The sequence below is a fragment of the Cherax quadricarinatus genome, chromosome 42, assembly GCF_038502225.1.
Source record: "Cherax quadricarinatus isolate ZL_2023a chromosome 42, ASM3850222v1, whole genome shotgun sequence".
NCBI classification, from domain to species: Eukaryota; Metazoa; Arthropoda; class Malacostraca; order Decapoda; family Parastacidae; genus Cherax; species Cherax quadricarinatus.
The window spans coordinates 20,340,521-20,363,328 of NC_091333.1; the positions used below are offsets into that span (position 1 = coordinate 20,340,521).

At 41.2% G+C, this 22,808-nt stretch overlaps 1 protein-coding gene across 4 annotated transcripts in view; it reads right to left on the reverse strand.

Annotated features, from left to right (window-relative positions):
* LOC128706052 (uncharacterized) overlaps positions 1-22,808 on the reverse strand; it is a 964,931-nt gene that overhangs the window by 444,032 nt on the left and 498,091 nt on the right. For all 4 annotated transcript variants that reach the window (XM_070093399.1, XM_070093398.1, XM_070093400.1 and 1 more), the window contains one exon: positions 12,325-12,415. In XM_070093399.1, the coding sequence (XP_069949500.1) occupies positions 12,325-12,415 (91 nt within the window). The remainder of the gene's footprint in view (positions 1-12,324; positions 12,416-22,808) is intronic.

The following is a 22,808-nucleotide window of genomic DNA, read 5'->3' on the forward strand; positions in this document are numbered from 1 at the left end:
ACACCACGCAACACCATTCAACATCACGCAACACTGTTCAACATCGCGCAACATTGTTCAACACCACGCAACATTGTTCAACACCACGCAACATTATTCAACATCATGCAACATTGTTCAACACCACGCAACACTATTCAACATCACGCAACATTGTTCAACATCACGCAACATTGTTCAACACCACGCAACATTGTTCAACATCACGCAACATTGTTCAACATCACGCAACTTTGCTCAACACCACGCAACACTATTCAACATCACGCAACACTGTTCAACATCGCGCAACATTGTTCAACACCACGCAACATTGTTCAACATCACGCAACACTATTCAACATCACGCAACATTGTTCATCACGCAACACTGTTCAACATCACGCAACACTGTTCAACATCATGCAACATTATTCAACATCACGCAACACTGTTCAACACCACGCAACATTGTTCAACACCACGCAACATTGTTCAACACCACGCAACATTGTTCAACATCACGGAACACTGTTCAACACCACGCAACACTGTTCAACACCACGCAACATTGTTCAACACGCAACACTGTTCAACACGCAACACTATTCAACACCACGCAACGTTGTTCAACACCAGGCAACATTGTTCAACATCACGCAACACTGTTCAACACCACGCAACATCGTTCAACACGCAACACTGTTCAACATGCAACACTATTCAACACCACGCAACACTGTTCAACACCACGCAACACTGTTCAATATCACGCAACACTGTTCAACGCCACGCAACACTGTTCAACACCACGCAACACTGTTCAACATCACGCAACATTGTTCAACATCACGCAACATTGTTCAACACCACGCAACACTATTCAACATCACGCAACACTGTTCAACACCACGCAACATTGTTCAACACCACGCAACACTGTTCAGCACCACGCAACACTGTTCAACACCACGCAACACTGTTCAACACCACGCAACACTGTTCAACACCACGCAACACTGTTGAACATCACGCAACACTGTTCAACACCACGCAACATTGTTCAACATTACGCAACATTGTTCAACACCACACAACATTGTTCAACACCACGCAACATTGTTCAACATCACACAACACTATTCCACACAACGCAACATTGTTCAACATCACGTAACATTGTTCAACACCACGCAACATTGTTCAACATCACGCAACACTGTTCAACATCACGCAACATTGTTCAACACCACGCAACATTGTTCAACATCACGCAACACTGTTCAACACCACGCAACATCGTTCAACACGCAACACTGTTCAACACGCAACACTATTCAACACCACGCAACACTGTTCAACATCACGCAACACTGTTTAACATCACGCAACACTGTTCAACACCACGCAACATTGTTCAACACCACGCAACACTGTTCAACACCACGCAACATTGTTCAACATCACGCAACATTTTTCAACACCACGCAACACTGTTCAACACCACGCAACACTGTTCAACACCACGCAACATTGTTCAACACCATGCAACACTGTTCAACACCACGCAACACTGTTCAACACCACGCAACACTGTTCAACACCACGCAACACTGTTCAACACCACGCAACACTGTTGAACATCACGCAACACTGTTCAACACCACGCAACATTGTTCAACATTACGCAACATTGTTCAACACCACACAACATTGTTCAACACCACGCAACATTGTTCAACATCACGCAACACTATTCCACACAACGCAACATTGTTCAACATCACGCAACATTGTTCAACACCACGCAACATTGTTCAACATCACGCAACACTGTTCAACATCACGCAACATTGTTCAACATCACGCAACACTGTTCAACACCACGCAACATTGTTCAACATCACGCAACATTGTTCAACACCACGCAACATTGTTCAACACCACGCAACATTGTTCAACATCACGCAACATTGTTCAACATCACGCAACACTGTTCAACACCACGCAACATTGTTCAACACGCAACACTGTTCAACACGCAACACTATTCAACACCACGCAACATTGTTCAACATCACGCAACATTGTTCAACACCACGCAACATTGTTCAACATCACGCAACATTGTTCAACATCACGCAACACTATTCAACATCACGCAACATTGTTCAACATCACGCAACATTGTTCAACACCACGCAACACTATTCAACATCACGCAACACTGTTCAACATCACGCAACATTGTTCAACACCACGCAACATTGTTCAACACCACGCAACATTGTTCAACACCACGCAACATTGTTCAACATCACGCAACATTGTTCAACATCACGCAACGCTGTTCAACATCACGCAATACTGTTCAACACCACGCAACATTGTTCAACATCACGCAACATTGTTCATCACGCAACACTGTTCAACATCACGCAACACTGTTCAACATCACGCAACATTGTTCAACACCACGCAACACTGTTCAACACCACGCAACACTGTTCAACATCACGCAACACTGTTCAACACCACGCAACACTGTTCAACACCACGCAACACTGTTCAACACCACGCAACACTGTTCAACATCACGCAACACTGTTCAACACCACGCAACATTTTTCAACACCACGCAACACTTTTCAACACCACGCAACACTGTTCAACACCACGCAACGTTGTTCAACACCACGCAACACTGTTCAACACCACGCAACACTTTTCAACACCACGCAACACTGTTCAACACCACGCAACGTTGTTCAACGCCACGCAACACTGTTCAACACCACGCAACACTGTTCAACACCACGCAACATTGTTCAACGCCACGCAACACTTTTCAACACCACGCAACACTGTTCAACACCACGCAACGTTGTTCAACACCACGCAACACTGTTCAATACCACGCAACACTGTTCAACACCACGGAACACTGATCAACACCACGCAACATTGTTTAACACCACGCAACACTGTTCAACACCACGCAACACTGTTCAACATCACGCAACACTGTTCAACACCACGCAACACTGTTCAACACCACGCAACATTGTTCAACACCACGCAACACTTTTCAACACCACGCAACACTGTTCAACACCACGCAACGTTGTTCAACACCACACAACACTGATCAATACCACGCAACACTGTTCAACACCACAGAACATTGTTGAACACCACGCAACACTGTTCAACACCACGCAACATACTCTCGGCAGTTTTATTACTGCAGAATAAGACATGTGCAACACTTGGAATACAGATACAACTTTTATACTGTAGACAGTGGAGGAAGAGGTGTAATTTCAAGGTGGTCAGTCCCTTAGTCTTGAAGAGTTGACAGGTGTTCACTGCCTTGACTGAAGGTGTTCTGTCTCTTAGTGTTGCACAGGTGACTTATTCATCAACTTGCCAGTACAGGAAGGTACCACCTACGAACTGCCTGGGGAACCACAGCTTTAGAGAAGAGAATAAACGTCCTCGAGGGAAGTATGTATGACGCTATGTTCTTGCCTTCCATGTTGAGAGTCTCGCAGCCAGAAACGTAGAGTACAGACACAGGAGGTTAAGAGAAGGTGACACTAGTAGCAGAGGATAACGACAGTCTTAACAGTTAGTGGGAATTACAAAATGTTAGTCATTACAGTCACAAGGCTTTTTATTATCACCTCACTCGCAGGGGAATGCACGATGATTCAACCTACGATGATTCAACTTACGATGATTCAACCTACGATTATTCAACCTACGATGATTCGACCTACGATGATTCGACCTACTACGATTCGGCCTGGTATTTTTTGAGAGGGCGGACGTTTCAGTAGAGAAAAACATCAACCACATCTAACCTAACTTTCCCTAACCTTACAGAACCAACCGACGAATATAAACCGAATCTATCGGAACTTAACTGAACCTAACAAAATCTAATCAAACCTTATGTAACCGAAAGCAACCTAACTGAACCTAATCTAACCAAACTGAAAAAGGCATCAACCATGTAAAGAAAACCTCAAGGCCTAAGGAAGGCCTACTTGGTACGTCGCTGTGAAGAACACTCACCTGTCAAGACACTCATTCTTTAGGCTGAACTCTCATCAGCGGGTAGAATCACCTTATCTAAAAGACCTCAAAAACTACTAGGGTCAGTGGTAGGCAGACCTAGAGTCGCCCTAGCCCTCCGGCTGGGGGCTGGGGTCTAAAATCGGGCTGGCCTTAGAAAAAGACAATGTTGTTGAGTTTTGAGAGGACGAGCACCATGAAGAGCAAGGCAGAATCAACCAGTTGCATATTACTGACTATAGTTAAGTGACCCACCACATTAGCAGAGCTGCCGTGATCTCAGCCTAGGACGTACGGCATCACAATTGCAGGACTGCAATCATCCATCCCGGATCACAGGGATGGAATCAGAGGGTCGCCTTCAGAGGGCTACTGACGATAGCTTGACCTTCCTTTAGGATTAAGAGCTGTGTCAAGATACCATTCCTGACGAGTATATGAGTGAAATAAGAAAGGACTCAGAGTGCCTACGACTAGACGAAGACTTGAATAGAAGGTCAGGATGTGTGGTCAGGTAGTGATGGTGGTAATGTGTCTCATGTGAAGAACCTTTGTTGAGTAGCCTTGATTTACTTCATTTTGCTCCTGAGTAAATGTAACTTAATTGTTAAGCATTAAAGTCACACGTAAGATTTTTCAAAGTATACTTATAACCAGTGTTGTGATTCATGTTAATACCATTTTGTGGTGCGACTGGTGATTCAGGAGTTGTGATTTCTATGTCTGGCTCACCTAATAGTGGTAGAAACATAAAGTTTATCTTCTTAAATATTTAAGACGTGGCTGGGGATCAAGACTAGTCTGTATATAGTCTGGTAACTCATTTGTATCGAGTGGTGAAGAATGTAGCCGAGCCACGGTTGGCGAGCAGCATGCGGATCTTCGGTTGGGTTAAAACGGCTGACAAGACAATATCCTGGTTCATTAAGTGTTCTAACATCACTGTTCTCAGAAAGAACAGTGATATGAGAACACTAAAAACAGTGATGTGTGAACACTAAGAACAGTCGTGTAAGAACTGGTGTAAGAATGCTAAGAACAGTGGCGCGAGAACACTAAGAACAGTGGTGAGAGAACAAAGTTCTCACACCACTGGACACAGTCATCATCTGGTAACTTTACTTTCCATACTTAGAACAACTAAATATTTCCACAAGTTGCACTTATCAAAAGAAAGTTTATTGATATTGACGTCAGAGGAAATATGAAGAATGTGAAGACGAATTGCAAGTGTTCTGAAGACTTTGTTCCACGTTTGAAGATTTAAAAAACAAGTCTTAACCTTGATTAGAACTTCTTGTAAACACTGTCACGAGTGATGTGATCAACGAGGGTTGTTACACACACCTGGTCATGGAAGCCGCTTCACTAGGTAGGGTGGGAGATGTGATATTTTGAGATGACTGATCACGCGGGTCACTCAGTGCTCTTAGGTATAAACAAATATAAACATCATAATAAAAACAAGGATATAATTAAACAAAAAATGATTAACACTCAACAAATATAAATACTAACATACAAATAACCCGCACATCGGACCATCGGTCCGACTTGCAACATTTAAAAGTCATACTAACACACGAAGGTGAGGGGCCCAGTATATATAGAAGAGGGGGACAGGGCAGAGAAAAAGAAATAAGTGGAGAAGTTCCCCGAGGTCCCTACAGGCACCTCGTTAATTATACACATTATGAAGCTGGAAAGTTCTAAACGGAGAGCAAACTGTTAAAATATGCTCCGCAGGCAGCAGCACGTCACAAACTACACAGATGGTGACAGCTGTGTGTCTGAGCCCCAGTCAACAGAGCTTCATGTTAAAGTGGGAGGGTGTTGGCACCTGGAGAAGAAGTTGATATCCTTGGGGTGAAATTTGACTCCAAACTAACCATGAAAAACCATGTTGTAAATCTTGCAAACAAGGCAGCCAGGAAGCTTACAGCACTTCGCCGTATCTCGCATCTACTTGACAGTAGGGGTTGCAAGATTCTGTACGAGGCACAAGTACGCTCGCACCTTGAGTATGCTCCTCTTTCTTGGTTTGCCTGCCCCCCCCCTCTCATCTGCGACTGCTTGATAGAGTAGAGAACAGAGCAAGACGTCTCATCTCTCGCCTGGACCCATCCTGGATAGATCTGTCATTTCAGCAGAGCCTTCAACACAGGAGGGATGTGGGTGGCCTTACTGTTATGTACAAGGCCAATATTGTCAAAGTACCACACTTGGATCCACTTCGAGGACAGCGTGAAACAAGCTTTTATGCCACAAGACGGGCAGAAAGCAGCAACTTCACTCTGGCTGTACCCTTCTCCAGAACATCACTCCATCTGAGATCATATATACCCAAGATGACTCGAGTATGGAACACATTCGTACAGCATAATGATGTCAACGAGATACAGTCAGTTTACCTGGAGTTTACCTGGAGAGAGTTTCGGGGGTCAACGCCCCCGCGGCCCGGTCTGTGACCAGGCCTCCTGGTGGATCAGCGCCTGATCAACCAGGCTGTTGCTGCTGGCTGCACGCAAACCAACGTACGAGCCACAGCCCGGCTGATCAGGAACTGACTTTAGGTGCTTGTCCAGTGCCAGCTTGAAGACTGCCAGGGGTCTGTTGGTAATCCCCCTTATGTGTGCTGGGAGGCAGTTGAACAGTCTCGGGCCCCTGACACTTATTGTATGGTCTCTTAACGTGCTAGTGACACCCCTGCTTTTCATTGGGTGGATGGTGCATCGTCTGCCAAGTCTTTTGCTTTCGCAGTGAGTGATTTTCGTGTGCAAGTTCGGTACTAGTCCCTCTAGGATTTTCCAGGTGTATATAATCATGTATCTCTCCCTCCTGCGTTCCAGGGAATACAGGTTTAGAAACCTCAAGCGCTCCCAGTAATTGAGGTGTTTTATCTCCGTTATGCGCGCCGTGAAAGTTCTCTGTACATTTTCTAGGTCGGCAATTTCACCTGCCTTGAAAGGTGCTGTTAGAGTGCAGCAATATTCCAGCCTAGATAGAACAAGTGACCTGAAGAGTGTCATCATGGGCTTGGCCTCCCTAGTTTTGAAGGTTCTCATTATCCATCCTGTCATTTTTCTAGCAGATGCGATTGATACAATGTTATGGTCCTTGAAGTTGAGATCCTCCGACATAATCACTCCCAGGTCTTTGACGTTGGTGTTTCGCTCTATTTTGTGGCCAGAATTTGTTTTGTACTCTGATGAAGATTTAATTTCCTCATGTTTACCATATCTGAGTAATTGAAATTTCTCATCGTTGAACTTCATATTGTTTTCTGCAGCCCACTGAAAGATTTGGTTGATGTCCGCCTGGAGCCTTGCAGTGTCTGCAATGGAAGACACTGTCATGCAGATTCGGGTGTCATCTGCAAAGGAAGACACGGTGCTGTGGCTGACATCCTTGTCTATGTCGGATATGAGGATGAGGAACAAGATGGGAGCTAGTACTGTGCCTTGTGGAACAGAGCTTTTCACCGTAGCTGCCTCGGACTTTACTCTGTTGACGACTACTCTCTGTGTTCTGTTAGTGAGGAAATTATAGATCCATCGACCGACTTTTCCTGTTATTCCTTTAGCGCGCATTTTGTGCGCTATTACGCCATGGTCACACTTGTCGAAGGCTTTTGCAAAGTCTGTATATATTACATCTGCATTCTTTTTGTCTTCTAGTGCATTTAGGACCTTGTCGTAGTGATCCAGTAGTTGAGACAGACAGGAGCGACCTGTTCTAAACCCATGTTGCCCTGGGTTGTGTAACTGATGGGTTTCTAGATGGGTGGTGATCTTGCTTCTTAGGACCCTTTCAAAGATTTTTATGATATGGGATGTTAGTGCTATTGGTCTGTAGTTCTTTGCTGTTGCTTTACTGCCCCCTTTGTGGAGTGGGGCTATGTCTGTTGTTTTTAGTAACTGAGGGACGACCCCCGTGTCCATGCTCCCTCTCCATAGGATGGAAAAGGCTCGTGATAGGGGCTTCTTGCAGTTCTTGATGAACACAGAGTTCCATGAGTCTGGCCCTGGGGCAGAGTGCATGGGCATGTCATTTATCGCCTGTTCGAAGTCATTTGGCGTCAGGATAACATCGGATAGGCTTGTGTTAATCAAATTTTGTGGCTCTCTCATAAAAAATTCATTTTGATCTTCGACTCTCAGTCTGGTTAGCGGCTTGCTAAAAACTGAGTCATATTGGGACTTGAGTAGCTCACTCATTTCCTTGCTGTCATCTGTGTAGGACCCATCTTGTTTAAGTAGGGGCCCAATACTGGACGTTGTTCTCGATTTTGATTTGGCATAGGAGAAGAAATACTTTGGGTTTCTTTCGATTTCATTTATGGCTTTTAGTTCTTCCCGCGATTCCTGACTCCTAAAGGATTCTTTTAGCTTAAGTTCGATGCTTGCTATTTCTCTGACCAGTGTCTCCCTGCGCATTTCAGATATATTGACCTCTTTTAGCCGCTCTGTTATTCTTTTCAGTTATTCTTTTCAGTTGATCAAATGAAAATGCTGGCCCACAGATGGCTCCAATTTCATCCTGTTCCCTACTTGTATGTCTCATAACAATAAAAATGCTTTCAAATGAGCTGATGTAGGTAACAGCTCTTAGCTTGCCAATAAAGTTAGGAATCCTTAACCTGTAAATAGCTTGTCAATAAAGCTAGGGATCCTTAAGGGGTAATTAGCGTTAACCTTGTCAAACCCTGTGTAAAAAAGTGACAATTCCTAACGGAAGGTCAACCACCCACATCCTGCTGAGCCCTGTATAACATGTTCTCAGTCTGCAGGGCCCACCAGGCCTGCCGCTCCCCAAGAATACGTGTGGATATGACCCCAGACGTCACTTAGGCAACAGCTTACTGCAGAAGGCTGACAGTGCTGTTTTAGTAGAAGGATCTACAGTAAGACTTGGGATTAAGAATGAGACATAAATCCATATTCACACAAAAAAATTTCAGTGTCCAGTGCCACAAGCAGAGTACACACACCATCAAGAAGACCAGAGTGCCACAGAGTACACACACCATCAAGAAGACCAGAGTGCCACAGAGTACACACACCATCAAGAAGACCAGAGTGCCACAGAGTACACACACCATCAAGAAGACCAGAGTGCCATAGATTGCACACACCATCAAGAAGATCAGAGTGCCACAAGCAGAGTACATACACACCATCAAGAAGACCAGAGTGCCACAGAGTACACACCATCAGGAAGAGCAGAGTGCCACAAGCAGAGTACACACACCATCAAGAAGACCAGAGTGTCACAGAGTACACATACCAAGAAGACTAGAGTGTCATAGATTGCACACACCATCAAGAAGACCAGAGTGCCACAGAGTACACACACCAAGAAGACCAGAGTGCCATAGATTGCACACACCCTCAAGAAGATCAGAGTGCCACAAGCAGAGTACATACCATCAAGAAGACCAGAGTGCCACAGAGTACACACCCTTAGGAAGAGCAGAGTGCCACAAGCAGAGTACACACACCAAGAAGACCAGAGTGCCACAAGCAGAGTGCACACACCATCAAGAAGACCAGAGTGCCACAAGCAGAGTACACACACCATCAAGAAGACCAGAGTGCCACAAGCAGAGTGCACACACATCAAAAAGAAAAGAATGCCACAAGCAGAGTACACACATCATCAAGAAAGCCAGAATGCCACAGACTACACACACCATAAAGACCAGAGTGCCACAAGCAGAGTGCACACACCTAGGAACGCCTGGAAGCACTTGACTTGTACTCACTGGAGCGCAGGTGAGATATATATATATATCATAATCTACACCTGGAAGATCCTGGAGGGACAGGTCCCTAATCTGCACACAGAAATCACTCCTTACGAAAGCATAAGACTTGGCAGGCGATGTAACATACCCCCAGTGAAAAGTAGGAGTGCCACTGGTACACTACGAGAAAATACAATAAGTGTCCGGAGCCCAAGACTGTTCAACAGCCTCCCACCAGCCATAAGTGAAATTACCAATAGACCTCTGGTTGTCTTCAAGAGGGAGCTGGACAGATACCTAAAGTCAGTGCCAAATCAGCCGGGCTGTGGTTCGTACGTTGGACTACGTGAGGCCAGAAGTAACAGCCTCGTTGCTCAGGCCCTGATCCATCAGGAGGCCTGGTCATGGACCGGGCCGCGGGGGCGTTGATCCCCGGAATGCCCTCCAGGTAGAATCCAGATAGACACCGTCAAGAAGACCAGAGTGCCACAAGCAGAGTGCACACACCATCAAGAAGACCAGAGTGCCACAAGCAGAGTGCACACACCATCAAGAAGACCAGAGTGCCACAAGCAGAGTACACACATCAGATTAGAGTGCCACTGGTTACAATTTTCGCTACAACGTAGTCCCGTTAATCAATGTTCTACCGAGTGTCATAAAATGGAGGATCACATAATAAGAGGCACGGAGCACGTACTAAAATTTCGTTCATGTATTTCCACAGTATGTGCAGCGACAGGAAGGTAAAGGATGCGCTGCGTGCGCTGCGAGCGCTGCGTGCACTGCGTGCACTGCGTGCACTGCGTGCATCAAGAACACATCTGACTGACCACATTATCAACTGAAACACCTGGTTTGACACCCGGGTCGCGGAATATTCAACAGGTAACAGATACACATGTCACAACATAAACTGTAACACTCACAACAACACACACTGAAACACCCATCACAACACACTCTAACACCTATCACAACACACACTGAAACACCCATCACAACATACACTGCAACACCCACTGCAACACTAACACCCATCACAACACACACTGTAACACCCATCACAACATACACTGCAACACCCACTACAACACTAACACCCATCACAACACACACTTGAACACCTATCACAACACAACTGTAACACCCATCACAACACACTGAAACACCCATCACAACACACACTGAAACACCCATCACAACACACACTGTAACACCCATCACAACACACACTAACACCCATCACAACACACACTGAAACACCCATCACAACACACACTGAAACACCCATCACACACACTGAAACACCCAACACAACACACACTGAAACACCCATCACAACACACATTGTAACACCCATCACAACACACACTAACACCCATCACAACACACACTGAAACACCCATCACAACACACACTGAAACACCCATCACAACACACACTGAAACACCCATCACAACACACACTGAAACACCCATCACAACACACACTGAAACACCCATCACAACACACACTTAAACACCCATCACAACACACCAACACACACTGTAACACCCATCACAACACACACTGTAACACCCATCACAACACACACTGAAACACCCATCACAACACACACTGAAACACCCATCACAACACACACTGTAACACCCATCACAACACACACTGAAACACCCATCACAACACACTGAAACACCCATCACAACACACACTGAAACACCCATCACAACACACACTGAAACACCCATCACAACACACACTGTAACACCCATCACAACACTGTAACACCCATCACAACACCAACACACACTAACACCCATCACAACACACACTAACACCCATCAAAACACACACAAACACCCATCACAACATACACTGTAACACCCACTACAACACTAACACCCATCACAACACACCAACACACACTGTAACACCCATCACAACACACCAACACACACTAACACCCATCACAACACACACTAACACCCATCAAAACACACACAAACACCCATCACAACATACACTGTAACACCCACTACAACACTAACACCTATCACAACACACCAACACACACTAACACCCATCACAACACACCAACACACACTGTAACACCCATCACAACACACCAACACACACTAACACCCATCACAACACACACTAACACCCATCAAAACATACACTGTAACACCCATCACAACACACCAACACACACTAACACCCATCACAACACACACTAACACCCATCAAAACACACACAAACACCCATCACAACATACAATGTAACACCCACTACAACATACACTGAAACACCCATCACAACACACACTGTAACACCCATCACACACACTGTAACACCCATCACAACATACATTGTAACACCCACTACAACATACACTGTAACACCCATCACAACATACACTGTAATACCCATTACAATATACACTAACATTCACAATAACATACACTAACAATCGTTATAACATAAAAACAAAAGTTTTAGAAAGAAGATAGAGTACCTTGGTATGGTGTTCCTTTGGTGTAAAATACAGCAGTCTCCCTGAGAGGTCTCTCGGTCCTCAAGAGACCTTGTCGCAGGTCTCGCAGGATCTGTCAGAGAGATACATTACGTCAGTACACATCACCACTACTCTTGTGTCCATTACATCCACATCAACACTCTACAGTAACAATAAATCCATTATAATTTATTTTCAGCAAATGACATATAATCATTGCCTCATTATACTATCTTCCTTGATGAATATGTCTCATCATACTATCTTCATTGTTGAATATGTCTCACCATACCGAGGATCGAACCAAGGACCTCAGTGTGTAAGCTGAGTACGCTAGGGATCGAGCTACGCATGGTTATAATCATGACCATAATTTTTAAAGGGATGAACGGTTAAACCAGTGGAAGGCCTCGGTCAGATGACCACAAGCTCCAGCTGCGGGTCATCACATGACTAAGACCCGTGTCCGGAAACACTTGTCCTGTTTCCCGACAAATCAAAAGGACCCCAGTAGAAATAAGCCACACTGCATGGGTTGTCTTGAATTATAAATTATTTCAAGATACTGATCCAAAGAACCTCTTTCACCTACTCTACAAGGACCCCCAATGGAAATAGATCACTAACTTTTTTTTGGGGTTATCTTAGGTAATCTACACATATGCTGGTATATATGATAATTTATGTAACTATTTATGTGTACCTGTACCTGAATAAATTTACTTATTCCCCTCCTCGATATTGTGCAGTGTGATATATAATTTAGTTATACTTGAAAGAAGTTTATCGTTTTCTATTACACCCATTCTCTGTTACAGTGTTAATAGAATTAAAGAAAACGAATTTGTATTTGACGCTGAACTGTTTTCATAATAATAATAATACCTTTATTTACTACAAGTACATGCACATGGTATACAGTCCTAGCTGACGTCAATGACATACTACTGTACAGAAAGCCCCTTGTTATGCTGAACATTTCGGGCAAATTTGGGCAGTTTTGTCCCAGGATGCAACCCACACCAGTCGACTAACACCCAGGTACCTATTGTACTGATGGGTGAACATAGACAACAGGTGTAAAGAAACACGCCCAATATTTCTGCCCTGGCTGGGAATCGAACCCAGACATCTGCCGTTTGAAGCGACAGCTTTAGCCACCGGAGCCCCAATACAAATACATTTTATTTATTTATTTATTTATTTATTAACAATTTGAGCACACATACAGAGGTACAAAAAAATACAGATAAGAGCAGCATGCCAAAGCCACTTATACTATGCATAGCATTACGGGCTGTCTTAAAATTAACTTAACATTAACTAAGCAATGATAAAATTAGTGATAAAACATTAATGTAAACAGATTATTATAAAGCACAAGTGAGTATTACAAAGACAGGTCATATGGTTGTATGCATTGTTGTACATTCAGTAGAATGGAGTATTCTGTTAGGTAGTGTATTTAAAAAATAATAAAGTTAGATTGGGTTTTAGGTTTAACATTTATGTGATATAATTGTGAGAAACATTTAAGATATACAATTTATAAGGTTCAGTTATTCAGTATTTATTTGGATTTTTTTAGCCACCCAGGTGAGTAAGTGATCTTTGAGAAGAGACTTGAATTTATAAACAGGTAGTGTTTCTTTTATATTTACAGGTAATGAATTCCAGATTTTAGGGCCTTTTATGTGCATTGAGTTTTTGCATAGTGTGAGATGGACACGAGGAACATCAAAGAGTGATCTGTGCCTTGTGTTATGGTCATGTGTTCTGTTGAGGTTGGCAAGGAGATGTTTGAGAGGGTTAATATCAGAGTTAAGTGTTCTATGTATGTAATAGGTGCAGTAATAAGTATGGATGTTTTGTATGGTGAGTAGGTTTAGTGTATTGAATATTGGTGGAGTGTGCTGCCTGTAGTGAGAATTTGTTATCATTCTAACTGCAGCCTTTTGTTGGGTAATTAGTGGTCTGAGATGGTTAATTGTTGTTGAGCCCCATGCACAAATTCCATAGGTGAGATAGGGGTAAATAAGAGAGTGATATAGGGCCAGGAGGGCTGACTGTGGAGCATAGTACCGTATCTTCGATAGTATGCCTACAGTCTTGGAAATTTTCTTAGAAATTTGTTGTATATGTGTATGAAATTTGAGTCTATTATCAAGGTGGATTCCTAAGAATTTTCCCTCTGTTAGCTTTGTGATAGGTGATCCGTTTATCATTATGTTAAGACGGACATCTGTAGCTCTGTTACCAAACTGAATGAAGTAGGTTTTGTCAATGTTTAGTGTAAGTTTGTTAGTCCTCATCCAGGTAGATATTTTCTGTAATTCGGTATTTACAGTATTGGCTAGCGTGACTGGGCTCGTGTGAGAGAAGACGTATGTAGTGTCATCTGCAAAAAGTGTGGGTTTGAGTAATTGCGAAGCATTTGGTAGGTCATTTATGTATAGGACAAAGAGAAGAGGGCCAAGGACACTTCCTTGTGGGACACAAACTGTAATTGGTTGTGCGGAAGAGTTTGCCCCATTTGCGTACACATATTGGCTTCTGTTGCTGAGGTATGACTTGAGGTAGTTGAGGGAGTGCCCTCTTATACCATAGTGTGACAATTTTACGTGGAGCAAGTCATGGTCAACTGTATCAAAAGCTTTACGTAAGTCAATGAAGATCCCCAGTGGGACTTCTTTTTTCTCTATTGCAGTGTATATATGTTCTAGCATGTGTATAATAGCATCATTTGTATTTTTATTAGGCCTGAATCCAAATTGGCAGGGGTTGAGTATGTTTTGGGAGATAAGGTAGGAGTAGATTCGTTTATGAATTAATTTTTCGAAGATTTTTGAGAGAGGGTGTAAGTTGGATATTGGCCTATAGTTATTCAACTCTGTTTGGTCTCCTCCTTTGTGGATCGGGGTGACCCTTGCTATTTTGTGTACTGTAGGGAAGGTGGAGGATTCAACGGATTTGTTAAAGAGTGTTGCAATGATTGGTGATAGCACTTGTGACACTTTTTTGTATATAAAGGGTGGTAAGGTATTTAAATCTCCTGCCTTGTTTTTTAGTGCGTTGATAATAAGGGAGACTTCGTATGGGTTAGTCGGAGATAGGAACAGTGTGTTCGGGTAGTTGCCGGTGAGGTAGTCATTTGGTGGGGTATCTGAGCTTGGGATTTTATTGGCAAGGTTTTGTCCTATAGTGGAGAAGAAATCATTGAGTCTGTTTGCTGTTTCTGTTGGTGGGAGTTGGGGTTCATCTGATTTTGCTAATTTTATTTCGCTATTTCGTGATATCTTTTTTGTTCCCAGAATTTCTGATAGGGTTTTCCAGGTCTTTTTTATATCACCTCGTAAGTTGGATAATCTGTTCTCATAATACAATTTTTTTGCCCTTCTTATCAGGCTGGTTAGGATTGACGAGTAACGTTTTGTTTGGTCTCTGGTTATGTGACCCATTCTGTACTGTTTTTCATATCGGTGTTTTGTATTTATGGATTTGAGAATGCTGGGTGTTAGCCAGGGACTGTTCAGTCTCTTAGCTGTCATCTGTTTAGTTTTTTTAGGGCAGTGCTTGTTATAGAGGTATTGGGTCTTTTTTAGAAATTATTAATACATTCATCAATATCTGTATAGATTTCTAGCTCAGTGTGCCAGTCAATGTTTGCTACTGCTGTTGTGAAGTTATTAATGGCTACCTCATTGTGAAGTCTGAAGGTGACTTTAGTAGTGTCTTGGGGTAGTTTACCAAGAGTTGTTATGAGGAAAGTAGGGTAGTGGTCTGTGGTATTATCTGTAATTATGCCTGATTTTAAAGGGGATATGGTGTTGGTCCAGATGTGGTCAAGTAGGGAAACACTAGTCTCTGTAACTCTTGTAGGTTTTGTTACTGTTGGTAGCAACATACAGTTACTCATTGTGTTTGTGAATTCAGTAACGTGTGGGTCCTGGTCTTGCAGGAGATTTATATTGAAGTCACCTGAGAGTAGTAAGTGATCTTTGTTCATGCGTGCATCAGTTATCATACTTCCTAGGTTTTGACTAAATTGGCTAATGTTTGACTGTGGAACTATGTAGATGTTTATCAATGTGAGAGGTTTTTGTAGGTATTTCGATTTGAATTTAGCTATTATATATTCCCCATGTTCATCCCTTGTGCAAGTATTAGTGATACATTCTAGTTGGTCTGAGTAGTATATGGCTGTGCCACCCCCTTGTTGGTCTGGCCAACAGTTGTGTATGGCTGTGTAACCAGGAATGGCATAGACATCTGTACTGTCAGGCTTTAGCCAGGTTTCAGTTAGTGTAATGATGAACATATTGGCATGTAAGGAATTTAGTAATGCTATGATGTCTCTCCAGGTAATGCTTGCTTAAAGATCTGATATTGTAGTTAAAGATAGTTATGTTGTTGTTGGCACTGAGAAGTGCCTTTGATTGTTCTGCAGTGTAGTAATTACAGTAACTGTTTGATTCATTTAAGTCATTAAATAAGAGGTTGGTATCAGGATCAATGTTTGTAATCATAAGATTTGTAGTGAATCTATAATTAGAATTAAGTATAAGACAAAGTAAATAGTCTTAAGCTAAAAAATAGCACCTGAATTATTTAACAAATGTAAAATAATGAGCTAAGGTAGTTTTTTTTTTTTTTTTTTTTTTTAAGCTAAAATAAAGGAGACAATATAAAAGGGACTAATACAAATAAAGTGATGATCAAATAATGGAGCTTGGGAATATGATAGTAGGTAGTACTATAAAGGTAATTCTTTAAAGTTAGAATTATAGTATAAAATTATAATATAAAAGGGACTAATATAAGTTGTGGTGAACAATAAAGTGGTAATCAAATAAATGAGCTTTGGAATATAATGGCAAAATTGTGAACTTATTCTACTTTAGCACCTAAGAATAGCACCTTGATTATTTTAACAATTGTGAATATATAAACTAGGGTAGTTATATAAAGCTAAAATAAAGGAGAAAATATATAAGGGACTAAATTAAGTAGTGGTAAACAAAGTTAAATGGACAGATGGTCACTATGAAATAATATTGGTTTAGGAGTAAGATCTGATTTGTAATATTAAATAAATTGAGCAGTTTATTGCACAATAAAAAGTAAAAAAAAATGAGGTAGTTGGTACTAACTAGCAAAAGATAGTTTTGGTACTTGCAAAAAAGTAATTGGAATATACACTAATTGCATACACAATGAAAAGTGACTAAAAAACAAGTAGTGATAAACAAAATTAAATGGACAGGTAAGAATAATGAATATTATTAATTTGGAGTAAGATTTGACTTGTAACTTAAAATTATGAGCAATTAATAGCAGTAAGAAAGAAGTATAAAGTATTGGAGGTAGTTGGCATTAGCTAGTGATGAAAAATAATAAAAATAATAATGTACAATATAATAGTAACGTACACTATATGCACCACACGTATATATGTATTAAGGTCACTTATCTAATCTGTTACAGAAATGTCAGCTTTTCTAAGGAAGGTAGAGAAATCATGTTCGTTTGAGATAGTATATTGTTGTCCTGTTGATGTTTTCCTTACTAGTATTTTCCCATCTCGCGTGAAACACTGATGTATTTTGTTTTCCTGTTTAAATTTTCTCAGCCTGAACAGAAGGTTTTGACGTTTTTTTGTTAGACACTCATTTATGTACACTCCATTTTTCATTGTAATTGCTGATTTAATTAGGTCCTTTCTTTTATCGTATGAATGAAGTCGGATTATACTGTGTTTACTTCCTGGTTTTCCTAGCAAACGTGTTTCTTTGATTTCATTGTTTTGCACGATGACTTGTACGTGGTTCTGTATTATCCTGACAGCAGTTTCTTTGCACTGTGCTTGTGTTATGTCACTAGGAATGTGTGGACTGTTTATTATAACTGCATCAGACAACTTATCTTGTTCAGTTTTGTCGTCTTGGAAATCAAGGTATTCATTTAGTCGAGTGTGCATGTTCTGATTCCAGTCCTAATTTCTAATGAGTATATTACAATGTGTACAGTATACACCAAGAGCAATAGTGTATATGTCGTGCCGAATATATAAGTAAGTTTTATTCAGGTATACACAAATACAGTTACATAGAATTATCATACAAAGCAGCATACGTGTAGAGAACCTGGGATAACCCAAAAACGTCAATTAGCAAGAACTCATTTAAAATTAAGTTCTTTCTGAAATTTTCTCTTATACGTTTAAAGTTATATTTTTTCATTAATGTTAATGTAAAAATTTAGAATTCTGCACCAAAAGAATCTTAGAAAAATTACCTAACCTTATTATAAGAAGAGCAATTTATTTTAGCCTAACCGAACTAAATATATTTTAGATTTGTTTACGGTAATTTAATACTAAACAAACACAGTGAAATATATTTTTTTCGTTAGGTTCAGAATGATTTTGGCGAAATTATTGCATACACAAATTTTCGCTTGTCTTATATGGCAAGATGAGCGTTGCTATTTAAGCCAAGATCGCAAGTTCTGCCTATTCAGCACGACATATATATATATTGTATATACTTGGAGGTGTTTATATCTCAGTATATATAAGTTTGGTGGGGTGTACATCTCAGTATGTATATAATCTGAAAGTTTAATAAAAAGATTTAGGGGCAAACAGACAGGATATTGCAACACTAAATTAATTCCAAAAGGAAAGGACTAGAGTGCAGAGACTTAAAAAAGGAGCAAAGGCAATGCACTATTGCTCAAAAATCGAAGAATACAAGAACATCCCCAGAATGCTCTGGCAACAACTAAAAGAGCTAGAGTATAGTCATAAATCCGAGGATCTAACAGTGCTAACTATCCATAATGAGGTATGTCATGCAACAACTAAAGTTTAATTCATTCTACACAACTGTTGCATCAACATTATTAAGTACACTACCGGTAACATCGAATACCTTTAACACAGACACCAATAAGTTTAAAACTACTAGGACTGGTCACGGACAGGGCCGCGGGGGCGTTAACCCCCGAAACCCCCTTCAGGTATACTCCAGTAATAAATGCATCACCTCAAACAGTTGCCAACCAGTAGGTGTGTCTTACGACTTCGTGCGAAAAGAACTACGTTAAACCCAACTAAGAGCACCGGTCCAGGTCACATCCCTCCCAAGTTCCTAAAACATGGTGCCTCTGAACTGCTAATCCCCATTGCCCACACAGGGCCGGATTACCGCATAGGCAAACGAGGCATTTGCCTAGGGCCCCACGCATTTGGGGGCCCCAGGGTCCAAGGGGTTCAGGGGCTCATCCAAGACTGCGCACATGGTGCAAGTGCAAAGGGGTCCCTACCTAAAAAGTTCAAGTGTTTGGAGAGTAAAATTGATTTTTAAAAATTAATCAAAACAAAAATAAATAATGAAATAAAATAAAATAAAAATAAATAAACCTAACCATAGATGGCAACACTCAACACGCCTTTGTTTACATCAGAACAGCTGTGTTTTCCCGCTAATGGGTGAGTATGGGAGATTCCTCTCCAATTTTCTGTAGTAATTACACGTTATCTAGACTTGTACTGTGACAAATTAACTGAAGTGTTGTTGATAGACATTGATGTGTATGGATAAATGTTTGTTTTCGCCTCTAAATGTTAAGGGAGGTACCTGATAGGGTTACTTGACCAGTAAAGACGCATGGACCAGTAAAGACGCATTTTTGGTAAAAATACTATAAAGAAAAACCTAAAAACGCAAACTGACTTCCGTTTGTAGGTTTTAAAAGCACTTTGTCCTGTCTTTAAGTCTTTATCATTTCAATAACAGATCTCAATTGATTGATGTTCTACATCACTTCCGTCGCAAATGCTTAGTTTTCAAGTTGCGACGGAAGTGATGTAGAACATCAATTAATTTACTACATATTTCCCCAGAAACACATAAGCCACATCAGAAAATCGTTGGTTGGGTGAAACTGAAAATTGTCCCTGCATTCTTTAATTCTCATGTCCTTATCTATGGTGGTAGGCCATATATCATGCAAAACATAATGATTAGTTTAGTTATGAAAATGGTAATATAAATACCATTGTGCATTGTTCTTGGACTCAGTATGATTTCTGTTTAAGTAAATTGGAGATCAAGGAGGATGAATTAGTAAAATATTCGTAGCCCAAATCACTAACCTAATCTATGGTAAAAGTTCTGTATATGACTCCTTTCTGGTAACGTTTTGAATTTTTAGATGCGCAGCCAGAGGAAAGGGGGCTACAAGGGCCATATCCCCCCAATTGACAGAAAAAAAAATTAATAATAATTAAAAAATTAATAATAATTGATAATGAAAAATTTGTATTTGCATGATTACAGACAGTGATACATCCTCATTATGGCATCTCGTGAACGTGATGTTGGACGTTCTTATGCGAGTGGGTCACAGAAAAGAAAGAAGAAAATTCAAGAAGAAGAACAGAAAAAGAAAGATGTAGGAAGCTGCAGAAAGATCACAGACATGCTCACGAAAACAGTTTCTGATGTTACCAGTACAGTTGAATCTGCAGATACGTCAGATCATACAGGAAGCCCTCCCTCCATTATTTCTCAGCCAGCATCTACTTCTTTTGTGTCTCCTCTCAATGTCTCAACGGACATTTCATCCACAGGATTTGTCTTAAAAGATCCTGCCTCATGGCCAAATGTAATCCCAGATTCTCTACGTAATGCTTTCATTGCAGAAAACTTCAGTCAAACTCTGAACATTGACTTTAGGAAATCAGCAAGGATTTATGATGATGGAAGTCGTCGTTGTTTAAAGTCATCTATGTTTTATAGGAAGCTTGCAAATTCAGAAACTGTGAAAAGATCATGGATGGTATACTCTGAAAGCTCAGGAAAAGTGTACTGTTCAGCATGCAAGCTATTTTCTACCAAAGAAAATACCTTCACACAGGGGTTCAATGACTGGAAAAATTCCAAGCGTTTCGAGGAACATGAAAACAGCACCACTCACAGGAGCTGCATTTTAGCCAGTGTATTTCGTGCACAGAAAAAAGGCTTATTGGATTCTCATTTGGAAAATCAAACTGAAAAAGAGCGCACTTATTGGAGAAAAGTTCTAGAAAGAGTTGTTGCTGTTGTAAAATTCTTAGCTCTAAGAGGACTTGCTTTCCGTGGAGAAAATGAGGTTTTTGGTTCGGAAAACAATGGCAATTTCCTAGGGATCATAGAACTGTTAGCACAATTCGATCCATTCTTAGCAAATCATGTGTCACGCCTTGGGAATGCAGGAAGAGGCACTGTATCTTACATGTCATCTACTATATGCAATGAATTTATTGAACTGATGACTAAGAAGGTCCTCAATAACATCATAGCAGCTGTGAAAACTGCAAAATACTTTGCAATAAGTGTAGATTCAACACCAGATATTTCACATACAGATCAATTGACATTCATTGTTCGCTTTGTCGACTCCAGTGGTAAGCCTGTAGAGCGCTTTATAAAATTCATTCCTCTTTCAGGCCATGATGGAGAAACAATGATGAATGTAGTACTGGATACTCTGCTTGAACATGATCTCTCTATTATGGATTGCCGTGGCCAGAGCTACGACAATGCAAGTAACATGTCGGGTAAATATAATGGATTGCAAGCCCGTATCAAGCAAATCAACCCACTTGCTGAATATGTGCCCTGCTCAGCACATTCTCTTAATCTTGTTGGGTCATGTGCTGCGGAGTGTTGTGTCGCTGCAGTTTCATTTTTTGGACTTTTACAAGCACTCTTTAATTTTTTCTCTGCTTCAACGCATCGGTGGAGTATACTCAAGTCAACCATTCATGGAGATGTCATCAAATCATTATCAACAACAAGGTGGTCAGCGCAGCATGATGCAACACATGCTTTGAAAGACAGCTTTGCTGAAATACGTTCTGCTTTGATCCAAATAGCAGAGGATGAAGACCAGACAGCAACTACAAGAAGCGAAGCAGCCAGCTTAGCATCAAAATTGGAAGATTTTGAATTGGCCTTACTCTGTGTGCTTTGGGACTGTATACTGGAACGGTTAAATGCCACGAACAAGACACTTCAGAAAATTGAAATTGAAATGGCTACTTGTGCTAACCTCTATGCAGGCTTAGTGGAATTTGTAAGCTCACTTCGCAATGATGAAGCTTTTGAAATGTTTGAAGAGAAAGCTAAACTGCTGGTGAAAGACTACAGTTACCGGGCTGATCATCAGCGGTCAAGGAAGAGGAAACGCAATTTTGAAGAGCCAGACAATGAAATTGTGTTGCTACCAAGGCAGAAATGTAAGACAGCTACATACTTCGTCATTCTGGATTCACTGATTACAGAATTGGTGAAAAGAAAAGAAATCTACCAGAATCTCAATGACAAGTTTGGATTTCTGTTCAAAATTACTACTATGCCAGATGCAGAATTGAGAGAAGCTGCATTAAAGTTGCAACAACACCTTTCAGCAGATGTTCAGGACACATTTGTTGAAGA